The sequence below is a fragment of the Gobio gobio genome (assembly GCF_949357685.1).
Source record: "Gobio gobio genome assembly, chromosome: 13".
Lineage (NCBI taxonomy): Eukaryota > Metazoa > Chordata > Actinopteri > Cypriniformes > Gobionidae > Gobio > Gobio gobio.
In genome coordinates, this window is record NC_137106.1 from 27271721 (window position 1) to 27299238 (window position 27518).

Sequence of the window (27518 nt, forward strand, 5' to 3'; positions counted from 1 at the left end):
ACCGCTCCTCTCCTCGTCCATCCCGACCCGGAACTCCCCTTTGTCGTGGAGGTGGACGCCTCTACCACCAGAGTGGGAGTGGTCCTTTCGCAGCAGCAGGGGAACCCCAGTAGACTCCACCCATGTGCCTTCTTCTCCCGCAAGCTCAACCCGGCGGAAGTAAATTATGACATCGGCAACAGGGAACTCCTCGCCATCAAGCTGGCCCTTGAAGAGTGGAGGCTCTGTTTGAGGGCACCAAACATCCTTTTCTTGTCTTAACTGACCACAAGAACCTAAGCTATCTCCGTGAAGCCAAACGTCTGAATCCCCGTTAGGCAAGATGGGCATTGTTCTTCACCATGTTCTACTTCACAATCTCCTATCAGCCAGGCTCTAAGAATGTCAAGGCGGACGCCCTTTCCCGCATCCACAGTCCAAAGGAAAGACCTGAAGATTCCGAGCCCTTCTTGCCCAGTCAGTTATTCGTCAACCCCATCGTCTGGTCAGAACAGACCCAGCCCTCTGCCAATGCCTTCACCCACGCTTCGTCGGGTTGTCCAGCAGGCTTGCTCTACGTCACCTGCTCAGTCCACTCATTCACTCCTCTGACACGTCACTGGGCACTGGCCACCCCGGGGTCAATGAAACCCTCTCGCTGCTAAAATAGCGCTTCTGGTGGCCACGCATGAGATCAGATGTCAGAAGGTACGTGCAGGGATGCAAGGAATGCGGCATGTCCAAGAGCCCTCGTCATCTTCCCGCTGGAAAACTCCATCCTCTGCCCGTTCCTAACCGACCCTGGTCACACATAGGAGTGGACTTCATCACCGACCTCCCTGTCCCCGACAACTGTACCTGTATCCTCGTGGTTATGGATAGATTCTCCAAGTCTTGCCGTCTACTCTGTTCAATCACATCTTCCGCTACTATGGCATCCCTGAAAACATTGTGTCGGACAGGGGACCCCAGTTCATCTCCAGGGTATGAAAGGCCTTTTTACCATCCTAGATGTGACCATCAGCCTCTCCTCGGGATACCACCCATAGTCGAATGGGCAGACGGAACGCAAGATCCAGGAGATCGTCCGCTTCCTCTGTACCTTGGGGGGGGCAAAACTCAATCTCGCCTAGGGCAACCAAAGAGCTAGAGCCGGCCCTGTGTCCTCTAATCATAGCTAATACAGCCTGTGCATAGCACATCATATTTTATAACACAAGATTTTGGCCAAATGTGCCTACATAGCTACAATAAACTTTGTAACCTGCAAGTTGATGAAAAAAGGGGGGGGGGGGGGGGCGCAAAACTCAATCTCGCCTAGGGCAACCAAAGAGCTAGAGCCGGCCCTGTGTCCTCTAATCATAGCTAATACAGCCTGTGCATAGCACATCATATTTTATAACACAAGATTTTGGCCAAATGTGCCTACATAGCTACAATAAACTTTGTAACCTGCAAGTTGATGAAAATGTAATTTTCATACTTATACTTAACCTCCTGCCTCAAATGCGTCCGTTAATGACTGACAAAACAAATCTACATTCGCTGGTGAAAAACCTTGTAACTCCATTTGAGCTTGATTTTGGGAAAATGTTAATAATATAAATTACACATGCAAATGTCTGACTATACATAGTCACAATACTAACTGACATCATGTTTAATTATTAAAAAAACCTGCATAGTAGCATTTCTACACTAACCGCCGGATATTACCTGCCATTCATTTTCACAGTACTTTAACGGTTGGCGACATATCCTCGGAAAAACCTGATAATAAGATATTTATAATATATAATGTTATATAAAGCGACTTACCTATATGAATTGACAGCTGAGTGTGGGCATTTCACTCATTTGCAACGTCTCATTTGTATAGGCTGTACTATTTGAATTCATGATTGGTTGACTGCCAAATTAAAATACAAAATGATAAAATAATGTTATTAACCAGTTTATGGTAATTTCAAATAAGTGTTTCTGTTCAGAATAATTAAACTTTATTTAGTTTTCGCTGTAGCTTCTATTGTAATTGTTAGTTTACTTTATTAGGGACCAAGCCCTAAAAGGACTGTAGCTTGTAGCCTCTCATTCTAAAATAGGAAATTGAGCGAATTGATTTTGTTTCAAAATGTCGTGCCACGAGTATGGCTCATGCAGGGCTCTCGAGAGCATGAGTTTCGCTCTGCTACGCTCACGGATCCCGTCTCACACACACTCCCGTTCTCTTCCCCGCTCATGCCGAAACAGGAGAAACAGCAAAGAATAATAGTCAATTCACAACCAGTTCTGACACAATCTTACCTGCTGTAGGAAGACAGAAGAGCCTTCCTCTTTTGAGCCTTCCTCAAAACACCTTTTCTCTCCCTTATATACTGCAAATTGAGATCAGGTGCTGATTAATTATTATTCATTTGCAAGCATGTGAACTAATGCTTGTGTGTGTACATTCTCACCTTTGAACCCATGTCCTCTGTAAGGGCCCTATTTTAATGATCTAAGCACATGGTCAGAATTTGCGAAAGGAAAGACTGAACTGAGCATAATATTATTTTTTATATTTTAAAATGTTTGTGTGCTCCTGCACGCCCCTGTGTGTGTAATAAGTAGAGTGTAATATGCACCTATAGGTGCAAAAAACACTTGCGTCGCATTGCACTAGGTGTTTGATAGGGCCCTAAGTGAGTTTGGTCAGCAACAGACCCTGGATCTTTCAGGTCGTGGGTTCCAGTGAGTGGAACATGCCTAGACCAGAGGTACTGTGGCCAGAAATAGTGAAAAAAGCTGTTTCTGCTCAAGACATTGGATCTCATTCACTAATAATTGTGTGGATTATTTCGTATTTGTACACACAGGAGAACTTCCGCCTGATTCACAAAATGTTCGTGCACACATGAATTTGTTCTCAACCTCATTTTGATGTTAGGGAATTTGGAGTATTCTAAATGAGCGGCCGCGTGCACGAGGTTAGTCATTTGCATAAAACACACCCAAACTATCTCCATATAAGGGCTTTCCGCAGACGCTTTCCTTACAGCCTTTCGTCACTTGTCAATCTTGAAAAAAATGTTTAGAAAACAAATTATTACAAAATCTTTGGTGAATTGTGATTTACTCTTAAAATTGTTTGTACGCACATTTCACACACAAATGTGCGTACGCATGCTTAATGAATAAGACCTAATGTGTCTTTCTGAGAATGGTCTCATCTGAACTTATTAAATAACACATGCAGTGTATTTATATACAAAATCTTTATTTTGAATTAATTCTGACTTGAACTTCGGTAGCTGTGTGTACAAACGTCTTCCCAGTGGTGCAACGAGATGAGTGGCAGGCACCTGACCTAGAGAATGTGGATTCGAATGTGGAACAACTATATAAATTGTGTGTAATGTTGTGTCATTTCAATTCCTTTATTATCCGGGTAAGCGTTGTACTAATCTTTCTTCCTCTTGGATTAGAAATAAGTGTTTTTTTTGTTTATTCTGCATTCGTTCTCATCTGAACTTCTGTTCATTATGACTTCATTCACAACTGAACCAGTGTTTCATGTACATTCAATTTCTCTTCCTGCTCTGCATTGCACTTCCAGCCCCATAGCGCTGCTTAAAGCTATCTATTTTTTATGTTCCTGTTAAAATTTTTGTTTCCATTCCTTGAACTGGTTCAGAGTGTAACAAGTGGTTACAAGTGTAACACTGGTTCCCTGAGAAGGGGAACAAGACATTGCGTCAGCGTGACCAGTGTCTGAAGTGTCTAAACACAACAATGACATTGCGAAAAGGGAGCCAAGTCATCCACTTCTTTGTCTGATGGTGACCTGGGCAGGCATACATGAATCATGGCAATGAGACGCAGTGTCTTGTTCTCCTTATCAGGGAAGCATGGGTACAATTGACCTATCGGTAAGCCCCTCCCCTCGAACGCAGATGAGCCAATAGCAGTTGAGTATCAGTTGCGCTGGGACCGGAACTCGGACATCTGTAGGTGTCAGCGCCATAGAGAAACATTGGAAAATCCGAAGCTCTCATCGATTTGATGGTGTTTATGCTACAAAAATGTCGTGCATGAGGTACTGTAGCACTGATTCCAGGGATCCTGAGAGGATTTTCTGTTTGTCATACTCTCGTTACGATTAAAGTCCCTGCTAACATACAAAGCGAAATAACTAACTGTTCTCACGTCATGTAACACTGTAGGTCAAAAACACGAAGGTCTACATTTCAGTGCCTCTCCATATTAAACTGGTTATATGTAAATTAATTTAATTTTAGATATGTTTAAAGTTTACATTATCTGTCCTACTAAGGAGGACTCCTATTTTTGATGGGAATTATAGTGAAAGGGAGAGCTCGCACTCGCAGTTTATCGGAGTTGTTTTGCAGATACAAAGTTTACGTTACCAGTTATTAACTGCACCCTCGAAAAGGCATACGGTCTGTGTATATGTTTGTTTACTGTTAGTTGTATCTGTGTAATTTGCTGTGTATGTTAATGGTAATGCAACGGAGAGATATTTTGTGAATGAGACGTTAATGCGCACTTCTTATGCTTTGTTTGTTCAGCTCTTACGATGATTTTTTGGAGTGAAAAATGACAATAAACTTGATAAACCATCAGTAAAGTTTGGCCATCATTCGGACGGGAAATACGCCACATTCTGTGTCCAAAAACATCTTGGGATAAGGTTTTCACACTGACAACTGTCATTGTACGATATAGCATCTCCGTTTGTTTGTCCGAGTTAGCAACAGTAATTAAGGGGGGGCGGGGCTTACCGATAGGTCAATTGTAACCGCAACAAATGGGAACTCGGACTGAATTTGTAAGACGTTATGGGAAGCAAATGCCCACAAAGCCACGCTGAGCACAAAGAGTGTGACTAAGCACCCAAAAAAATTTATCACAGAATTAACTGCTAGAGTCAGACTTCCCTAACTAACAGGACACACCAGCAGGACTGTCAGTGACAGTTCCCTACAGCCATTACCCAAGCTTTACACCCTAAACAAGGAAAGTCCCAGCCTTTGCAAACGTCCTCCTTTCCTTGCAGGGCCAAGCGATAGGGCTCAGCCCAAGGGTCTATTTTTCCTTGCATCATGCCTCTTCTGAGTCCTACTCCCCTGAGGAGGAGGGGCTTGAGTAGCAATGCTTACCCTCTGGCCCCGTCTTTGGTCCTCAGATCGAGATGGGCCAAACCCCCAGATGCTTTGGCCGTGGACCAAGGCCGGCCCGGTATGTAGACTTTGAAGGCTGCATCTTTGCCTCCCTGAACGAACCACAGTCTCAATGTATGTGCCGAAAAGTTTGGAAGATTAAATTAGAAAACTATTAATCCCTGTGAAGTGAAACTAATTTGCCACCATCGCACATAACACAAAAAGACAATTGCACATTAAAAACAACAATACAATCACTCCATTTAAAATTACACAACTTCATTAAAGAAACCTAACTGCAGTAGGAATAAAAGACCTTCTGAATCGTTCAGTAGAACACTGAGGCATCACTTCATACACCTCATTACTTTGACTAATTAAACCCACAAGGGCAATATCATCTGAAAACAGGATATCTGAGTGTGCCAATAGTCAGAGGTACAATGCAAATAGAAAAGGTGATAAAACTGTGCCTTGTGGGGCTCCTGTTTAAGTCAATACAATATCAAACATTTTATCACCCAACCTAACGAACTGGGGTTGACATAGAAGATAATCCAATACCCACATAATAGTTGTACTAAGCTTGTTAACATGACCATCGCGTGCAAGGCAGCCCCGGCCTGACCCGCTGCCACATATGCTCTGCCATTCAAACACAACATAACATACAGGCTTGAATGGCAGAGCCGGAGTCTTCAATGTCGATGCCTTAAGTGTCAAACCGCCAAACTGCTGAAATCATGCGACTTTGGCAATCCAAACCGCTGAATCGACTCATTGATTCATAACGCTTCGAAGCTTCATGATGCATGATTCCTTGCAAACAAAGAAATGGTGGCAAAATTTGTCTGACGGCCAAATCGGGGGGCAAAAAAAAAATTTGCACAGTGTGCATCCGGTTTTACCCACAGAGAGATAGCTTGCCAGATATAATCTGTCTGTAGCAAAGGACATAACCTCCAAAAGAACATACTTTTAACCAATGAACAGGTTTTTACTGTAGCATTTTTACAGTCTTCTACAGTAACTATTAAAGGGGGGGTCTAATGCCATTTCATGCATTCTCATTATTTACACTGTTAAATAGTTTGATTCTCATGCTAAACATGGCAAAAAGAAGAAAAAAATAGTTGGACGTATGACGGCGTATTTCTGTGCTAAATACAATGTAAACAACACAAACGTATAGTGAATCGAAAGTTGTCCAGGGATAATTCCATGATGTATTGTGTGTGTGTGCTCGTGACACTTTAGCTCTGCCCACTGCACTCCTCCACGAGTTTGGCACTTTAACTTGCAAGTTAACTAGATATCCACAGGATTTCCAGAGGCAGATTTGTATACTACAACGTTGCTCAGAGGATAAATACATTAGGAGCACCACACATTTGGGTGAGCCCTTGAGCAAGTTGAGAAAAAAATAAATAAAGAGGAACAAATCAAGTGAATAAAATGAACTCCCTTCAGGGGCTTCAGTTTCATGTAGAACATATTTACTATGTGGAAACAATTCAGGTGAATGTTTAACCATCAGATCCACAGAGCTCAGTTAACACCAGAGCAGCAGGCCTTTGTGTGTGTGCATGTATGGTAAATATAAAAATGTAAGGTTTCACAATCCCAGACTAATAGTGATACACATCAGCTGAGAGACAGAGAGAGAGAGAGAGAGAGAGAGAGAGAGAGAGAGAGAGAGAGAGAGAGAGAGAGAGAGAGAGAGAGAGAGAGAGAGATGTCTGCAAACAGGCACACTTACAAACACTCTCTCTCTTGCCCCAGGGTGAGAGGCTTTGTTGGACAGATCGGATCTTACAGAAACTTACCTTTGTCTGAGTGGCTGGCGGATCTTGTGTCTGATGAAGACACACATACACACACCTGGTTGTTTGTTTCTCTTCTGATCTGGTTACCTAAGGTAACAGTGACATTAAATTTTTATGAACGATATGCTTTTCTTTTGCTTCCAGTGGTAGCCATGGTTCACCATCACTTTTGTGTAAATAACAGGACTGTCAATCGATTAAAACATTGTAATTAATTCGATTCAGTATGCTGACCAAGGATATTGGGAAGATATTTTAAGACATTACTGAGGCAAATAAAAACACTGAATAGTTGCAGGCTGTATTAACTACAGGCTGCACTCACTTTTTTTTTTTTGCACTACGAGTGTCATGTTTTTAAGATATGGAAGGTTGTTGTGAGATAAAATTTAAAATAAGATATAAAGTCACAAAGTGAGTAAAAAGTTCAAATTGCAAGATATAACGAGAGAGTCACACTGTTAGAAAAAAAAATCTGTAGATAATGTCCTACGTCCAATACGGGTGATGTGTGCAAAATCAATGCAGAAAATGCCTTAATTTAAACTATACATTGGGCCGTATTTTTGCAAAATTATAGTGTCCAAAAACTGTTTATTAATTTCTTTACTCTGTTTAAAATGACTTCCATATTTTAGTATAAATAAAAAATATATATTTTATGCCTTGTTATTTATGCTAAATAAAAAAATGACTAGTGACCTACTTCAGTGCTAAGTAGGGATGACCTACAAACTTTGTGACCTTGAGCATTGCTCCATGGGAATTGTGCCTGCAAAAAGTACACTGTAACGCATAGGTCTAAAAGTTGAGTCTTTTGTACAGGGTTCGGGGATTTTAGGTATAACAAATCAAATGCGATTTTGGGGCCACATTCTGAAAGCACACTTCTGCTTTTTAAATAAAAGTACATTTGACTTTAGCTAAAGTGACTATCAACACAGAGCCACGCATATACTGATAGAGTGTATTATACTAGAGGTATAAGTTTACACAATGTCTCTTAACACTTTCTCCTAAATAAATGTAAACACATAATTATATCCAGAATCTATCGTCTCTGTCCAGACAGAGAGAGTGTGTGTGTGTGTGTGTGTGAGTTTGGGCTCCATTGCTTTTCTATCACCACAGCAGCAGGTCACCCGGGCGTGTCATCTTACTAACTCGGGTTTCCTGTGCAGTGATGAAATATGAACACCCTGGAATCCCTCCCCTTCAGACAAGCCTGAGACACTCCCGCACCGCACCGCACACACACACACACACACACACACACACACACACACACACACACACACACACACACACACACACACACACACACACACACACACACACACACACACACACACACACACACACACACACACACACACACACACACACACACACACACACACACACACACACACACACACACACGTAAATACTTACCCAACAATGTACTGATGAAATTAATTGTCATAAGACAACTTATTAAAAGTCTTTTCTCTTCATGTTAAAATAATGTATTCTTTAATCCTCAATTTGTAAGACATGTGCCTTTACAGGTAACTTCCTCATGATCGGGATGAGTGTTGAACAATTAGAAAAGAAAATGCTAACGGATAGGGTGGAATTTTAGCAGGTCAATATTAAAAGATGGAATGTCGTCAGACCAGTCTCTTTTATTTCTTTATAAACACTGGGAGTGTGGAGACAGAAACCAACTAGGATCATATACCTTTTTACAGCACACACAGAAAGACTGTTACAGCATAATTAATTATATAATGTAATATTTTATTATGTACATAACTTTTTAAGATTATGTATGGAATATTTTGAAAATTTAACATATACATGTTCCTTTTGTGCTGGTATTTAATGTCAGAAGCTTTCTTTGAAAATAAATTCTATCATCGTTTACTCACAAAAAGATGTTTTGAATGCTTCAACTTTTTTTTTTAGATGTTCAAAAAAAAAAATAAGTCAAAGGTTTAGAATGAGAGGAGGGTGAGTAAATGACAGCATTTTCATATTTGGGTGAACTAAGTGGTGGATAAAGTATGGCTTTCAAGTACTTATAGATATCTTACCAGAAAATGACTTTGGTAGAAGTTAAAGTCACTGTTTAGAATATTACTTGAGTAAAAGTTTTAAAGTACGTTATATTTTTTGTACTTAACCCCATTTAATCCCAAATTTTTCCCAGACAAAAAAATATCCAAATCATGTGTCATTAGTATCCCTTTGAAACAATCAATCATAATTTTTTTAAATTTTCATGGAAAAGTGTGTGAAAAAGTGTGTTTTATGATCGGTCACAATTGTGACCGGTGGGATACTGTGTTGTATCAACCATTGGACAGACTGAATAGGTCTATTTGACCTGTGCAGTGTGTTTGTGAGTGTGTTTCTGTCTCTCTCTGTGTGTGTGTGTGTGTGTGTGTGGACTGGTAATCCCTATGTTATGGGGACAAAATGTCCCCACAAAGATGGCAATATCCGAAATCCTCGTCCTTGTGGGGACATTTTTAGGTCCCCATGAGGAAAACGTCTTATAAATCAGACTAAGTGATGTTTTTTGAAAATGCAGAATGTCTCCTGTGATGGGTAGGTTTAGGGGCAGGGGCAGTGTGTGTGTGTGTGTGTGTGAGTGTGAGTGTGTGTGTGTGTGTGTGTGTGTGTGATGGGTAGGTTTAGGGGCAGGGGCAGTGTAGGGGGATAGAATATACAGTATGTACGGTATAAAAACCATTGCGCCTATGGAAAGTCCCCATAAAACATGAAAACCCAACGTGTGTGTGTGTGTGATGGGTAGGTTAAGGGGCAGGGGCAGTGTGTGTGTGTGTGTGTGTGTGTGTGTGTGTGTGTGTGTGTGTGTGTGTGTGTGTGATGGGTAGGTTTAGGGGCAGGGGCAGTGTAGGGGGATAGAATATACGGTATGTACGGTATAAAAACCATTGCGTGTGTGTGCATGCTTGTGAACTCTATGTCCGACTGCACTCTCCTGTCTTTCTCTTTTCCTTTTCTACACTCCATGGTACAGCTTGAAGCACTCAATGTGCAGTGGTACTTTACATTTCTCACATGCATAGGTAGTGCGTTTCTCACAATGGCGACATCTCTGGAACCGGTACATCGTGTTAGCTAGCTAGTCTTCCTGGGGTCTGTGTGTGTGTGTGTGTGTGTGTGTGTGGTGTGCGTGTGTGTGCCTACCTGTAATTGCGTGTGTGTGTGTGTGGTGTGCGTGTGTGTGCCTACCTGTAATTGCGTGTGTGTGTGTGCATGTGTGTGTGTGGTGTGCGTGCCTACCTGTAATTGTGTGTGTGTGTGTGTGGAAAGTTAAGTAGAATTAGTTAGCTAGCTAGTCTTTGTGTGTGTGTGTGTGTGTGTGTGTATGTGTGTGTGCGTGTGTGGACAGTTGCAGTAGGTAGGAAGTTAGGTGGCAGCAGAATTAGCTAGCAGAATTAGCTAGCTAGCTAGTCTTCCTTGGGTCCGTGTGCGTGTGTGTGTGTGTGTTTCTGTGTGTGTGTCTGTGTAAAATTAGGTAGAAAGTTAGATAGCAGCAGAAAGTAAGGTAGAACAGTTAGCCTATGACATAGCCCTATGTGTATTAGCATGTAGATACAATGGGTTATCCCACCGGTCACTATTGTTGCCGGTGACATGTTTGTGAGTTCTATGACCACATTAAACAAAGTTGAGTAATTGCAAATGCATATATCAATACTAGACACCTTAAACATGATGTGTACCAAAAATCTGTGTTCCATCCTTATGTTAACATACTTTACTAATCTTTTCTTTGGGAGCTTTCTTGCTGCCATCCTCTTCTCTTGACGCAAACAGGAAGTAAACAGCTCTGGTCATGTGACAATTTACAGTAAACATGCAACACTGCACATATTTCATTGAGACCCTTTATAATTTCAATATCTGCTGGAAATGCATTGATAGATCATTCAGTAACATTTTTATAGCCTTAGAAATGAAACATTTTTTTACGGTCACTATTGTGACCGGTGGGATTAAATGGGTTAAGTATGAAAAGTATTTTTTGATATTAAAATGTACTTTAGTACTGAAAGTAAAAGTACAAGTAAACAATACAAAAGGAGCAAACATTTTTTTTAAACTGTTCTATACAGTTTGAGCAGCAAGACTGTGTTCAGTTTAAACCCTCTTCCATTTTATTTGAATAAAAAAATGGTAAAATGTTTATTCTAAGTTTTAAACAAAATATATTAACTATACCCTGATCCTTCATGTTATTTCATAGTGCATTAACTAATGTAAGAGACAACTTTAAAATGTTAGAATGTTGAAATGAACAAAAAAAAAATACTTTTATTAACCTAATATAATGTTACAAATGGACTGTTATTGTAAAGTTTTACTTTTACCATTTAATATAAATCCAAACAGTCATGCTTAAAGATGGCAATCTTTACACACAAAGGCATAGCATTGAAATTAGCCTGGATATATGTATACTTTCAGACGTTATTTGCTTCTAATTTAGAACACTTGATGATTATCTATTCAAAGTATGTTATAGTGACGATTCAAAAGGGAACTGAAATCGATTTATGTCGGCTGCATGATGAGGACGCTTGAGGTACTATTAATGTTAGCACCCTCTCAGCCATACTCTTGTTCTCCACTAATGCAGCATCTAGTTAACAAACTAATTAGTAATTACTCTACAGTGATATGAAAACATGTTTTGTAGTTTACTGAATAACATACCGTTTTGTTGTCTGTGTTTTAAATCCGTTTTTAAAGTGTCCCGTTCTGTGCAGCGCGCAGTCAAAATGTCACGTGTCAAAACCATGGTCAAAACAAACTCTACGAGCCATCAGTGAGTTTTTATTTGGCCTCTAGAGGCCGCTCTCGTGCTCTATAATGACAACGCCCCCTTTCAGCCGTTAGAGCAACGGATGCAACCCGGAAAATGGGGAAAATGAAATCAACCGCGGTTGTGCGTGCTTGCAGTCGATGTTCTTCCGACTTTATTTAACGAAAATAATTTGGGTAAATGTATTGGAGTAAAAGTACGAGTTGGCAGAAATATAAAAACTCAATTTAAGTACAGATTCTCCCCAAAAAAATCAAGTAGGGCCTACTGTAATGATGTATTAATACTTCGTTACATTACACCACTGGAATTAATGCCGCTTTCCAGGCAACCCGTAACCCGTGTTTTTCCAACCTTCTACCCGTGAAAGTGCACTGGAACGGCAGCCAAACCAATGACTTCCCACCCGTGAACTCGTACTAGATCGATGTACTCCCAGTTACGAGTTTTTCTCCTGTTTCCCTCAAATAAGCAAGGAGTAAGCACCTTTGGCGATAACAATGATTATAAATGAGCATACACCCCGTACGGTCCGCCATGCTTTGTTTACATCAAACTACCACACGATTCCTTGCGCTCAGGCAGTTTGGCGTGACTTTGCCTGGAACACTACAAAGTCGTGAGTCGTGGTTTGAAGTTATAATTTACGGGCTCAAAAACCTGCCTGGAACGCAGCATAAGCCACAAATAGTGATTTCTGACATTAACATGTTGCTAAGCTAACAGCACAATAAGTTATATAGCCTACAGAGCACATAAATATTGTGTAACATTTTAAATACTTGAATATTTTGATAGGCCCTAGAAATTGGATATTTTCATAAATTCAACTATTTTGAAAGATTTTTCACTGAGCTTATTGCAGTGCTTTCTGGGATTGCCTTCTTCACATTAGTGTGATACTGACACCAAAAAAGTATCTTAAAAGTCAGCATAATTAAGTTACCTACCCTTTTGAACATCTTTGCATCAGAAGCCTGCCTATGACACCTTAAAATGCTCCCTCTATAGACAGCACACTAGTTATTGGAAAAATTTACAGCAGAATCAAAGACTAAATAACTAAAAGTAATGTATTTAACATTTTTCAGAAGCATATTTGATTCTTTAGCTGCTCTGATAAAAAACTATATCATGTTTAAAAAGATATTTGAAGAGCTTCAATGTAATTTGCTACTTTTGTTACTAGCTTGTAATTTTAAACTGTAGCTTGCCAGTAGTCTAGCTAACGGTTGTAAATTATAAGTAGTTTGTAACTCATATTGATCAGCCTCTACTTGGATATTGGGGGAGCGGGTCCTCTCAATGTCTATGGTGGTTGCAGAACTATTTGTGACTACATTGTACAGAGTATATAAATATAAGAAGACTAAACATTCAGTTGGCATGCATGACACCTCTTCTTATCAGTAATACTATGGTAAAAAAAAATGTCAGAACAATTAATGATTCATGTCTCCATCTTTGTAAGCATCAGACACCACACCTCGGGATGGCTGGGTGAGACGGTGTGTCAGAGAGAGAAAATAGGTACTGTTTATTGAAGTGTGCAAGATGTTTTATAGGAGTGGCGTGTTTAAATAAGAGTCTTCTGTTAAAGATGGAGGGGCGTGTACTTAAACCATGTAGTTATGCGTATGTGTGAGAAACAAGAAGATAAAGAAATAGGGAGGAGTTGTACTTAGGAGGTGTGATACTTAAAAATAGGCCATTATTTAAGGTACGGGCGGTTATGGGATGCTTTACAAATCCATGGAAGAAGGAAACACACACACATACATACACGCACACAGTATGTTTGGCATGATTTCGCCATCAACATAACTATGAATAAGCTTTCTGGGGAGGGAGTGAAATATTAAGCGGTTTTATTTATATTTTAAATGTTTATATTTTAAAAAGACAAAAAAAATACAATTAAAATTTTTTTTTTGATACTGGACACTTATCTTCTGGAGGACCATGTGATAGGTCAGTCTCTAGACTCAGTGCTGGGCTCTGCTGATGAGGTCATAAGTGATCTGTGTAATGTCAAAGGCTTGATGTGAGCTTTGGGAGGACAGAGTTTCTACTGAGATTTTTTGGGAAGGGCTGTAGATGATACGAGCACGTTGAGACTCCACTTCCTCATCCCCCCAGCAGGGAGCGGGCATATCCGCAGAGTACAACAATGGAAACACACTGGCCATATAAACGGTCACAAACATCTGCTTTAACACATTGACATCCCTCTGCAATACACAGAAACAGAAACATTGTATGCAAACAGCATGAATAAACATTTTAAAATCCTAGTACAGCGGCAATTGTATGACATTCTCACACAATCACATACACCTTTACCTTATCAGATCTTCTCAGGTTACTCTCTGATTCAGTCCATGATTTCTGTAAAATCAGGTTCAAGTTTAATACTTTTTATCATGTCTACGTCTACCTCATATTACACTCCCATGTACGTGATAGTATAGTTGTCCCCAGAAGTTAATTTAATCTGAAAAAAAATCCCTTTTGTTATGTCCTCAACTGGAAAATCAATACAATATAAATAAAATAATTTAATTAATAATTTATTTTATAGTTACATTTAATATTTAATTTTATGTTCAATTATTATTAATCATTTAACATACTATTAGTATGTTAATTACTTATTCCTTACTATTGTTTTTAAATAATATACACTGATCAGGCATACAATTATGATCACCTTCCTAATATTGTGTTGGTCCCCCTTTTGCTCCCAAAACGAGGCATGGACTCCACTAGACCCCTGAAGGTGTGCTGTGGTATCTGGCACCAAGATGTTAGCAGCAGATCCTTTAAGTCCTGTAAGTTGCAAGGTGGGGCCTCCATGGATTGGACTTGTTTGTTCTGCACATCCCACAGATGCTCGATTGGATTGAGATCTGGGGAATTTGGAGGCCAAGTCAACATCCCAAACTCACTGCTGTGCTCCTCAAACCATTCCTGAACCATTGTTGCTCTATGGCAGGCCCATTATCTGCTGAAAGAGGCCACTGCCACCAGGGAATACCATTTCCATGAAAGGGTGTACATGGTCTGCAACAATGCTTAGGTAGGTGGTACGTGTCAAAGTAACATCCACAAGGATGGCAGGACCCAAGGTTTCCCAGCAGAACATTGCCCAAAGCATCACACTGCCTCCACCGGCTTGCCTTCTTCCCATAGTGCATCCTGGTGCCATGTGTTCCTCAGGTAAGCGACGCATCCGGCCATCCACGTGATGTACAAGAAAACGTGATTCATCAGACCAGGACACCTTCTTCCATTGCTTCGTGGTCTGATGCTCACGTGTCCACTGTTGGCGCTTTCGGCAATGGACAGGGGTCAGCAATGGCACCCTGAATGGTCTGCGGCTATGCGGCCCCATACGCAACAAACTGCAATCCACTGTGTATTCTGACACCTTTCTATCAGAACAGGCATTAAGTTCTTGAGCTACAGTAACTCGTCTGTTTGATCGGACCACATGGGCCAGCCTTTGCTCCGCACATGCATCAATGAGCCTTGGCCACCCATGACCCCGTCGCCGGTTCACCACTGTTCCTTCCTTGGACCACTTTAGATAGAGCCGCAGTTTTGGAGATGCTCTGACCCAATTGTCTAGCCATCACAATTTTGCCCTTGTCAAACTCACTCAAATCCTTACGCTTACCCATTTTTCCTGCTTCAAACACATCAACTTTGAGGACAAAATGTTCACTTGCTGCCTAATATATCCCACCCACTAACAGTTGCCATAATGAGATAATTCGTTTTATTCACCTCACCTGTCAGTGGTCATAATATTATGCCTGATTGGTGTGTTATATATATATACAATTCTTAAATGATAATACATATTTAATAATTTATAAAATAATAATATAATTAATACATTTTAAAAATGCAGAAAGTTTTCTTTTAAGGGTTTTTAGGTTAGTCTGTAGTAACTATACGTATATTGAAACGTAAATGTTATGGAGTGTTCTCATTTAGCAAAGTCTAAGTGTTTATGTGAACAGTCTCACCCTAAATGCATCCATCAGATCTGGCTGATCTAGAACATCAGGGAAGGAGGCTAGAACTGAGCTGCAGATCAGATCTAGGATGGAGAACACAGAACCAAGTAAAAGTTATTTACATTTACATTCTCATTTCCATGTATATTTTACATTTACATTTGCTTTCATGGCAGACCATTTCTTACCAAAGAAAGTGCATATAGTGTTGTGATGTGACGGGAACCTCAGATACACATTAGATACACATCAAGCACAAAGACAAAACCAAAATCAAACCGAGTGTGTATGTGTGTGTTACCTGCATTACACATGGTGACTCTGTCCAGTAAAAGAGCATCAGCGAGTGTTTGCCTGTATGTTGCCAGGAGATGCACTATGGACAGACTTCCTACTATAGTGTCTGGCAGCAGACTAATGAAACATTTAGGAAAATAAATATTTAGTTACAAGAGCAACAATTGCTTTTTTCATGAATATTTATCAAAAAACACTGTGGAACCCTACAGCTGGCAATAAAAAGTTAAAGTATACATACTACGGTTCAAAAGTTTGGGGTCAGTATGATTAAAAGAAAATTAATCTTAAATAATTATGCATTACATTTTTTAAAAATGACATTAAAACATTTATGTTACAAAAGATTTCTATTTCAAACAAACGCTGTTCTTGTGTGAAAACAAATATGTTGTCCACAAAAATATTAAGCAGCAACACTGCTTTCAACATTTTTGATAATAATAAATGTTTGAGCACCAAATCAGCATATTAGAATGATTTCTGAAGGACCATGTGACACTGAAGACTGGAGTTAAGATGCTGAAAATTAGTTAGAATTAAATTATATAGAATATGATCATGCAGAATAAGGCATTAATATGTGCTTTTATAAGTACCAATAAACAGCCAATATCCTAGTAATATGCATGTTAATAAGCGAATAGTTAATAGTGAATATTGGACCCTAAACTAAAGTGTTACCAAATTTTAATTTGAACATCAATGTACTCTGGTGTGAAGGCATTCTTACTTGAGAAGCACTCTTCTGCGTGTGTTTACTGATTTGAGCTTAACAACAAGTTTAGGCATCTTCCTGGACAGCAACATCTGCTGAAACACACCAGTGGGATAACCTGAGAAGAGAACAGAAGAGAATAGCTTGTGTGTGAGAGAATGTTGAGTGTGTATGTGTATTTCTGTGAAAGAATGTTACCTCTCTTGGTAGATGTGGTATCCATATCGGTGTCTCTCTCAAATGGTGTGCCACCATGAATAGTGAGCTCTTGTGTCCTGCACACATGCATATAGTTTTTCAGCAAGTATGTAAGGAAATAATAGAACTAACGACATATTGTAATAAGGGAATGTGTGTGTACCGTAGAGTAATGGGGGCTCCACTTTCATCAAACAGTTTAAGGAATGCCCAGCCACAGCTGAGGTCTCCTCTCTCCCCTGTGGACTTAAAACAGAGCACATACACTTTTATATTACACATTGGTTCCCAATATTCTTCAAAATATCTTCTTTTCCACAGAAGGAAGGAAGTCATTCAGGTTTGGAACAACACGAGGTCGAGTAAATGGCATTTTTGGGTGAACTATCCCTTTAAAGAGGACCTATTATGTTTTTTCAACTTTATTTAATGTATATTGTTGCACGAAAAAAGGTCTGCAAAGTTAGAAAGCACAAAGTCAACTCCAAAGGGAGTTATTCTCTATATCAGTGAGCACTGTCTGAACTCCTTGAACCACCTTGATTGTAGTTTTGAGTTTTCTTCCGGTAACATACAATATCCCTCATTCACATAATTCCAGCCCAAGGTATAAGCAAAAAAGTTGCGTTAGTAATGTGTTGAAACTCGCTGTTATGGTAAGGGTGTGACATTTCGAAACACACATGGGCCCTATTTTAACGATCTGAAACGCAAGTGTCAAAGCGCGAAGCGCAAGTAACTTTGTGGGCGGGTCTCGGCGCTGTTGCTATTTTCCCGGCGGGATAAATGGCTCTTGCGCCCGGCGCAAATCTAAAATGGGTTGGTCTGAAGTAGCTTCATTATTCATAGGTGTGGTTTGGGCGTAACGTGAATAAACCAATCAGAGCGTCATCCAACATTCCCTGTAAAAGCAGGTGCGCAAGTTCCATTATGGATTGCTATTATTATGGCTTATTTACCAGGCGCACGCCAGGAGCGGTTCACAGCCTAGGAGACTGATGTTCTTGTAAGAGCAGTGAAAGACAAAGAAGTTGTGTTGTATGGGGATGGGAGAAACCCACCCAAAATAGCGTCGGTTAAACAGGCGTTGGAGGAAATAGCCACAATTGTTTCATCAGCTGGCATCCCCAGGACGTCGCACCTGTGCCGCAAGCGCTACAATGACATCAGAAGACGGGGAAAGTCCAAGCTTGCCAGCATCAATCGGGCACGCCGTGTAACGGGAGGTGGATCTGCCTCTACTCAGGACCTGACGCCAGCAGAGGACATCGCTGCGTCCACCCTCACCGATTTTTTTTCCTGGTTCTTGACGGACAAACCAATTTGTTAGATGTCCTTATATACATAAATGTCTTGCCAGAAGTTGCCACTATTGGGCAAACAGGTCTCCTTAATTATTAGACTACAATTAGCCTGAATAATTTGTAAGCTAGATTTATGCCTATTTTTTCACATCTTCGTGGCACACCACAATGATTTCCGTCATCTCATGTGTTAATATTTTTTAGTGTAACAATTTATGATTTGCAAAAATAACTGTTGCATCTGTGTAGATTACATGAGCAAAGTGTATGCGCGTTGTGCACGCTATACATTATGGTCAAGCATGCTCCCTTAAAATAGCATAATGAACAACGCGCAACGCGCCACTGACTTTAGACTAGGTTTTTTCTGGTCAGTGGTGCAATTGTTTAATGGAACAGCAAAATAGCACCAGGGATTGTTTGCGCCGGAACACGCCTCCTTTTTTGCGCTGAACCGCCCAGGTAGCGCAAGTTCATTCACTAGTTTAGCGACGTGCTTCTGTGGAGGGAAAAGCGCGCTTTGCGCGGGTGCAAAATAGGAATGACACATGCGTCGGTGTACAAAGTCAATTGCGCTGGGTGCATGATAGGGCCCATGAAGTGGTTGACCAATCACAACATACAAGTCCAGCTGACCAATCAGAGCACATTGTGCATTGTGCGGAAGGAGGGGCTTAATAGAGTCAAAAACTAAATCGGACCAACTCGGAAGATAAAGTGGTGCTGCAACAAATGTAAAATATGTGAAACATTTTTTTTTTTTTTTTTTTTTGAACATTCATGCATGAAAACCTATTATAGTAGAATAGGACAAAAATCTACATCAAGACTTTGTAAAAGGGTAAGGCCTCTTTAATAGATATCATTGTGTGCGTTTATGGAAATATGTGAAAGGGTAGGAGAAAAGTTATTTGTCTTTCTGAGGTTAGATCAAGGCCATGTCACAAATATTACTGTTTAAATGATAAGTAGTATTTTGCAAGAAACTATTGCTCACATTTCTTATGTAGGTTACACCCAATTCAAACAGAATTCCGAGATCAGGAGATTCAGAGTCACAACGAAGGAAACAATCTCCATCCAGTAGACAGGGAAGCACCCCAGTCATCTAAAATAAAATAATTCATAAATAAAATACAGATTAAAAAACGAAACAGAACTGTATTACAGATGATACTACCAGCATAACAATTTGATTGAAAAGTTGATTTGATTGAAAATGCAGATGAATGCTCCTCTTTTGCCTGCTGCCTTCAAGCTTGCATGAGCTTCACAAATGTGTGTAAAACCTGATGATCATGTACTCCAGCATGATCTAAAAAGCATCTGTGCTTCATTGGAAGCAATAATATCTGAACGTCTGTGCAAAGAGTCATATTAATGAGTCACATTTCAATTTAAATTACTTACATAGACACAGTGTCTTATTAATTTTAATTTTATTTGTTTATTTCCAAGATTCCAGATTTTTAATGTGGCCTTAGACGTTTTAACATGTGTTTAAGTGTACTTTAGTCTTACCCGTGGAGAAAAACTCCATGTCTTTGGGCTCTTGGAGTTGTAAGTGGCTCTGACTGTGTGAATGTTACTCAAAACCTGAAATTTTAAAGCAAACTTAACAGGTGGAACAGAGAGAGAGAGAGAGAGAGAGAGAGAGAGAGAGAGAGACAGAGAGAGAGAGAGAGAGAGAGAGAGAGAGAGAGAGAGAGAGAGAGAGAGAGAGAGAGAGAGAGAGAGAGAGAGAGAGAGAAACAATGGCACCGTGTACACAGCATGTCACATGACACCGGTTTACAATAAACATAGGGAAGACAAATGGGTTTTCATGCATTTGTTTATAAAAGGCACCTTTCATGACCCCCAAGGTCACCTTACAAGCAAAAACAATACAAAAGTAAATAACAATAAACAATAAAACACCACAGACGCAGGTTACAAATACATTAAAATACAAGCTCAATAAAGAACATGTCTTGAGATAAGATTTAAAAGTATGGATACTAATCACTATTGTGATTATCAAGGGGCAGAGAGTTCCATAAACAAGGGGAAGCATAACTAAACTTTCTAGCTTCCATTGTGGTCAGGCATATACGTGGTAAGACAAGAGAAAGCGCGTTCTTTCTAAGATCTAAGAGAGCGCGAAGGCGTGTAGATCTGAAGAAGATCAGTAAGGTACAGAAGAGCAAGATTATTAAGAGCTTTGTATGTAAGAAGCAGAATTTTAAAAACAATACGATACTTCACTGGAAGCCAGTGCAATTGATGTACAACTGGAGAAATGTGCTCGATAGAAGGAGTTGTAGAAGGTACTGAGCTGCAGAGTTCTGAACCAGTTGAAGCTTATAAAGGACTTTGGAAGGAAGACCAGTGAGGAGAGTATTTCAGTAATCATAACCAGTGCATGAATAAGGATTGCAGTGCCATTCATTGTGAGAGAGGGACGAAGACGATTCAATGGACAGAGTGCTATCGAGGACGGCACCCAGACTCTCATAAAAATGTTTTCAATAGTCACAGAAAAGCAATAAGATTTTGTCAGAATATATTTTGTGCCTACATGGAGGACTTCAGTTGTCCCGCTATGAAGTTTTAAAAAATTAGCTGAAATCCAGTAGAATAACAGGCTGTAACATTGTTTTTCTAAGAAACAAGTAGGTGAGTTTAGCATGTTTCCTAAATATCTGCAAACATATTATGGTATTTTTATGCTTTAGTAAAGTGAAAAACGTACATACAGCACCGTTAAAAGACTTATTCAAAAACGTCAAAGAGAAGATGAACTGTGTACAATGGACGTAGGAACACAATAATATTCCACTTATCTAGACGCATGCACTGAAACACTTCCTGTTCCTCTAATGAATACTTTAATTTCTTGATGATAAGTAGTCAAATAGAATTCACATTCACGGTGCACAAAAAAAAAAGTTGTGAAAGACCAATATTGTAAAGATGCCAAGGAATAAAATGATTAACTTGTTAACGCTCAAGACTGAAATATGATATGTCTAGTATTTTACACTGCTTTTGCTTTTGGATCGCAGGATTTTTTGTTTTAATTCAAGCACCCCGGCCGTTAACGCCATGGTGCTTCATCATTTGTTTTTGTTTTTTAAATGGTTCACCCTGATTACGGTTCCACATGATTAACACATCATAAAACACAAACTTTTCCACGAAACATTTGTATGTAAATATCTCACTTTTAAGGTCATAAAGTGCAATCATTCTGGTTGTAGGTCCACCAGAATGTGTGTGTGTGCGCGTTACCTGGGTTCCATTAAATGCACAGAGCCGAACGTGCCTGCTAAGCACCTGTAACCCGACTCCAGGGGGTGGGATCATTCTACAACTCCACAGGGTCAGGGTTAAACTCACTCTAGATGGGTGCCCGTGAACCTGGACACACACACACACACAATAAATGTATTATAATAATAATAATAATGTATTGAATTTATACTTTAATAGATAACTTTAACCAACAGATATTGTGATAATTTCCCAGTTGACGTTAAACTTTGCAAACATCTCTTTTTATCACTCCATAAATCAGACGAAAAAAAAAAATCCCCATGGTTTTAAGAATGAAATGTATAAAATCAGGCAAATATCTCAGTAAAAAAATCTCCAGAACATAGATAGGAATAAAACTGTAATGTTTGGTGTTAATGAAGTGGAGACTTATGACACAAAGCACAATAAAATAAACACTTAAAAGTATATTATGGATGTTTTCCTTGCACTACTCTAAAACAACACTTTATAAACAGCCAAAATAAAAATAAAAATTCACAAAATTGGCCAGTGTATGAAAAAAACAATGTTTATGAGCCTGTAGGGTCTTACCTTAAATAAATGTATATATTTTGTTATACATAATTTTAGTAAATGTAGCTAGTGTTTGCTTTGAAGTTAGGTACCTTGCCTGTATCTGGGTCCATATGGAGATCTTTAAAGGAGAGTTGTGATTGGCTAAGCTTGGGCTGAATGAAGTGACTTGCTCTGTAAGATGTCCCTGCTCAACACAAACAGTACATGTATAATACAAGTATAATACTATTATAAAATCAGAATTCTTACCAGATGTTATAATATGGTACAAATCACACAGAGTGAATTCTGGGTGACTAAGCTCTTTAAAGAATGTGAATGGCCTTCCATCTATAGGTTTTGCAAAATATATAGAGACAGACCTCCCTCTAGGAGTCTGGAGAGAGTGGAAGGTCTGAAGCCTGGAGGGATGGCACCCATCGCTGACAGCACATCAGTAGCATCTATCTGCAAACACACATCACACTTCAGTATGTCTGTTAATATATTATAAATGTTATACATTACAAAACATGGGTGCATTAGTATTTAGATTATTCAAGTTGGTATATATATGTTCTACACCATTATGACATATATCGGAGTAAAACGGCTTTTTGAACAAGAAAAATAAATGAAGTGCAGGACTTGATTTTGTCCATCAGGAATTGATTGGATGTCCTGTCCTGTAATTTCAAGGATGTAGTAATATAATTTACCTCAGTGACAGCCTTCCGGACCGTGTTCCAATTGGATGTTTTGCTAATTGGAAAAGAGACAGTATTTAATCATTTTATTTAATAAAGACTTTATTTTAACTTAAACTTTTCAACTGAAAGACTGAAATTGTGAGCTATATTCACTGCTATTTAATAAAGAAAAAAAGCATGGACATGCACAAAATAATAGAATGTGAAAATGCTGCTCTCTAGTGGAGAGAGGGGGAATATCAGTCACCTGGACTTTATGTCAGACTCTTCCTGTTCCTCCTCACTCTCCTCCTCATCTTCATTCTCTCTCTCACTATCCTGCAGTGAAGACATCTGAAAACGCACAGTTAAAATACAACTGCAGATGTAATGCATCTAAACACTAGTGGCTTCCAATGTGACTGCAAAATATTTCATGCAAAAGTTTAATTTGTATTTTTATAAAAGTGCACAACCTACACCAATCCCTAACAACATAAAAGTATTATATAACTATAATATAATGAATCTAATCAGTCTTGATCATAAAACTAAGCATTTAAATATCTTACCAAGACATTATTGGGAGATATATAGTTCCAACTGATATTTATATGGATTTTATGGAAGTACTTGGAAATACAAATCTCATTTATTTTACATAACAATCCATCAGAGTTTTATCTTACCTTTTGGCCATACAAATATCAGCAACTGCACCAAATTGCTAATTTTTGCTTCTAAATAAAATAGTTTTTTCATCCTTGAGTATGAGCTCCATATCCTCCTATATCATAAGACTATATGAGCCATAAATGTCTGATGTATCAAATATAATACTCAAAAAACAAAACAAAGAAAACGCACAAAATGTAACCTTTTTTTAAAGATAATTTTGTCTGAAAGTTCAATAAACTCTTCCTTTTCAAAATATTAGATTTTTCTGACTATTATTTCACATGTCAGGCTTTACATGGTTAAACCATTATGGCATTCCCCAATACTAAAAAACATTGTTTAAGGCGTTTATATGACCGTATGTGCTATCAAATAGTTACATGTAACACACTCACACACTCACTGTGATATTATACAGACCTTCAGGAAAGTTTTAGGCACCATGCCCTTCTGGCCATTTGAGTTCTGAGCCAGCCACCATCCATCCTGATTCTTAGAGAGAACTTTCAAAACCTCTCCTTTCTGACCCAACACACAAAAAAGACATTTCTCAGTGCAAGAAAATAACAAATTAAATTCAAGTATTTAACAACTAAAATTAGATGTGAAGATGATTACCTGGATGCTGAGGTCCCCTTCCTCTTCTCCTGTAAATGCACCAAGAGCAACATAGGAAACAGGTCCCTGTCCTGTGGCAGTTTGACTGATATCTGTCTCTTCGTCATCATCATCGTCATCTTCGTAATCATCACGCACTTCTTCCTCTTCGCTATCTTCATCCTCAGAGCTCTCATCTTGTTCATCACTATTTTCCTCATCGCTCTCCGGTTCTGTCTGGGAAGAACTAGGTCCGGCTGTCCTACGGGCAGGAAACAAAGAATCCAGTACTGTTTGAAAAAACACCGATATAATTTTTTTTTCCAAAGCAAAAAGGTAGATCTAAAAATGGTTTAATTGCTTGCATAGAAGAATAAAAGGAAAAGGAAGCTCTGTTCGAATTAATGGATGAGGTTACATACTCATTCTGAGGCTGCAACTGAAGAGCTAGAGACTGTAGACACTCATGCAAGTTCAACAAACGCTTCTCCTCGTCCCTCTTACACTGGTCATAGTTCCCCACTGGAGCTGGCTCATCGGCCTACACACATGAAATTGTCCATGACTTCTTGTTTTATAGGAGTATAAATATGAGGAAACACAAAGGACAAATTCCCTTAATTATCTATCATCATGGGTAAAACCACAGTATGTAATTCTGATGTGCAGCAAAAGATTGTTGAGCTTCACAAAATAGAAAGAAAGGCTGTAAGGTTTCCACGATCAGGGCAATAATTAAGAAGTTCCAAGTAAAGATGTTATGAATCTGTCTAGAAGAGGATGTGTGTCTCTATATTGTCTTAATGTGCAGTTAGGAGGAGAGTTTGAGTCGCCAAAGCAAAGACTCTCCAAGGATCACAGATGGAGAATTGCAGAAATTAGTTCAGTCTCTGGGTCAGAAGGACTTAAACAAAACAAAAAAATTTTGTTTGGAGGTCTTCCTCGCTCTTCCAAAAACAAACTCCAGCATATTCAGTTGTCAGACACGACTGGAACTTCACAAAGAGACCTGGTTGGTCAGATGAAACAACAAAAAAAGAGCTTTTTGGCAAAAAAAGTACCCCATGCCCATGGTTAAATATACTGCGGGATCTTTAATGTTGTGGGCCTATTTTTTTTTGCAGATACATGGCATCATGGATTCTAATCAAAACCTGATGACTTTTCCAAGAAATTATACTTATAATTTAATTTAATACTTATAATGGGCCGTGGTTGGATCTTCCATCAGGACAATGAGCCAAAACAAACATGAAAATCAACACAAAAGTGTATCACTGAGCAAAAAATGAAGCTTTTGCCATTCCAGTCCCCTGACCTGAACCCAATAGACCCTATATTTATAATGCACCAACATGGAGCAGGGAATCTGAAGGGAAGAGATTCTGTATAGAGGAATAGTCTGATCTCTTGTCAGGCAAACTCATCAGGCATTATAGAACAAGACTCAGAGCTGTTATCTTGGCAAAAGGAGGTTGCAAAAAGTATTTTAAATAAAAGGGTGCCAATAATTATGGCCAAAATGTTTTGTAGAACAAACCCCCCCATTTTCAATTCTTTTACTTCCATGAAAGTTTTTTTTTTTTTTTTTAATGAAAGCAATGCAGATTTTTTTTATCTTTGATCATATTTACGTGGCGTGTGGTCCATATGTTGCAAATGCACCTTCTGTGTGTCACGCATGACTCAACTCAACAGCTTTTACGGCTGCTTGTGAAGGCATCAACAGGTAAATGTAGACTACTTTCAATAAATGGTCAAATATATTAGGAACATTTTTAGCTGTGTTAGTATGTGTCATGAGAGTAAGCAACTGAGCAGCTAACACTCAGTCTAGATCTAATATATTATGAGCAGCCAAGGCTCATTGATGCACGAGGGGAGTGAAGGTTGGCCCGTGTGGGGCTACTGTAAACAGACGAGCTACTGTAGCTCAAATTGCTCAAGACGTTAATGCTGGTTCTGATAGAAAGGTGTCAGAATACACAGTGGATTGCAGTTTGTTGCGTATGGTGCTGCATTGCCGCAGACCAATCAGGGTGCCCATGCTGACCCCTGTCCAGCAGTGAGTTTGAGGTGTTGACTTGGCCTCCAAATTCTCCAGATCGCAATCCAATCGAGCATCTGTGGGATGTGCTGAACAAACAAGTCCGATCCATTGAGGCCTAACCTCGCAACTTACAGGACTTAAAGGATCTGCCGCTAACATCTTGGTGCCAGATACCACAGCACACCTTCAGGGGTTTAGTGGAGTCCATGCCTCGACAAGTCTCAGGGCTGTTTTGGCAGCAAAAGTGGGACCAACACAACATTAGGAAGGTAGTCATGATTTTATGCCTGATCCGTGTGTGTGTGTGTGTGTGTGTGTGTGTGTGTGTGTGTATATATATATAATTTATGCAAAATGTATTGACAAGACAACTACACAGACATAAATAGAAATATTACTTTAGATAATTTCTTCAGAGTTTTCGTAATTTCCTCTACTGTGCGCTGTAACTCTTTGCACCTGAAATGGAAATTATTATAAATTTAATGATAAATTACATGCAAAACAGTGTAGAAATCAAAGTACGAATCATTCTACCTAGTTCATTTAGTAGCCGTTCAAAAACTAAAGAGAAGTCTTCTGTACCTCTCAAAGGTCTCAGTCCTATCTGACGCATCTAGTTTAGCAGCCTGCTGTACCAAAGCATCCACCTGCAGGACAGATAATAGTAACGTTAGATCTAATGTCAAATCTAATGCGCACCAGCAAACGAACGAACATTCGCTCCGATCAGATCAACCTTTCTCTTGATGACATCCGTCTCTCTTTGGACCGTCTGAAGTGGTCCTCTCTTTTTCGGCGGCATCTTCTATTCGTCTCGGTTAGATCATAAACGGCATTTAAATGCGCGATTTAAAGTAACGTCCCACTCGTGCTCAGATTTACTGAAACAATAAGCAACGGCGACGCCATGACAGACGCTCCGGATAGGTTGCTAAGATACTTTTACGTGACGCTGTTATTACCTCATCACTGCGCGCGCGAGAGTCCATGGAATACAATTTTGCTTTTTTATTTTTTTTTTAATGTCCCTGTTGCTCTTTCTTTTGGAACGAGATGTCTCAATTTCTACGTGTTACAATGAACTGCAACCTAGTCTTAAATTTGAAGTTGAAATTGAAGTGAGGTAAAGCGTTTTTTTTACGGGCTATGGTTTGTACACAAAATATAGGTTTTGTAATAGAAGACATTTTCAAAGTCGTTCTTGCATTTTTATTCATTATAAACTTGTTTTTGGAATGCAGAAAACTTCGGAGGACCTAAAAATCCTGCAGTATGGTTTCTTCATTCCTGCTTTGGGCTGTGATTGTCTAACCTGGTAAAACAGGTTTCCTGG

The 27518-nt window shown here is 39.4% G+C and overlaps 1 protein-coding gene across 1 annotated transcript; it reads right to left on the minus strand.

Annotated features, from left to right (window-relative positions):
* Positions 1-13662: 13662 nt before the first annotated feature.
* On the minus strand, positions 13663-27133 carry nphp1 (nephronophthisis 1). The gene is made up of 20 exons (XM_079832956.1): positions 26922-27133; positions 26768-26832; positions 26581-26641; positions 24555-24673; positions 24154-24394; positions 23956-24057; positions 23126-23211; positions 22888-22930; positions 22552-22636; positions 22279-22373; positions 21626-21754; positions 19874-19948; positions 19350-19460; positions 17212-17294; positions 17049-17125; positions 16866-16968; positions 16137-16249; positions 15845-15918; positions 14154-14198; positions 13663-14041 (listed from the first exon to the last, which is right to left on the minus strand). Exons 1-20 carry the CDS (start codon positions 26985-26987, stop codon positions 13796-13798), a joined length of 2019 nt encoding a protein of 672 aa, XP_079689082.1. The 5' UTR covers positions 26988-27133; the 3' UTR covers positions 13663-13795.
* Positions 27134-27518: the final 385 nt, after the last annotated feature.

Excerpts from the sequence above, each read along its gene's own strand:
- nphp1 (XM_079832956.1), bottom strand. The coding sequence starts at position 26,987 with ATGCCGCCGAAAAAGAGAGGACCACTTCAGACGGTCCAAAGAGAGACG. Across the intron at positions 21,755-22,278 it reads TGGACCCAGATACAGGCAAG|GTTCACGGGCACCCATCTAG; the intron begins GTACCTAACTTC and ends GTGTGTGTCCAG. Across the intron at positions 15,919-16,136 it reads AGTCACCATGTGTAATGCAG|ATCTGATCTGCAGCTCAGTT; the intron begins GTAACACACACA and ends TCTCCATCCTAG.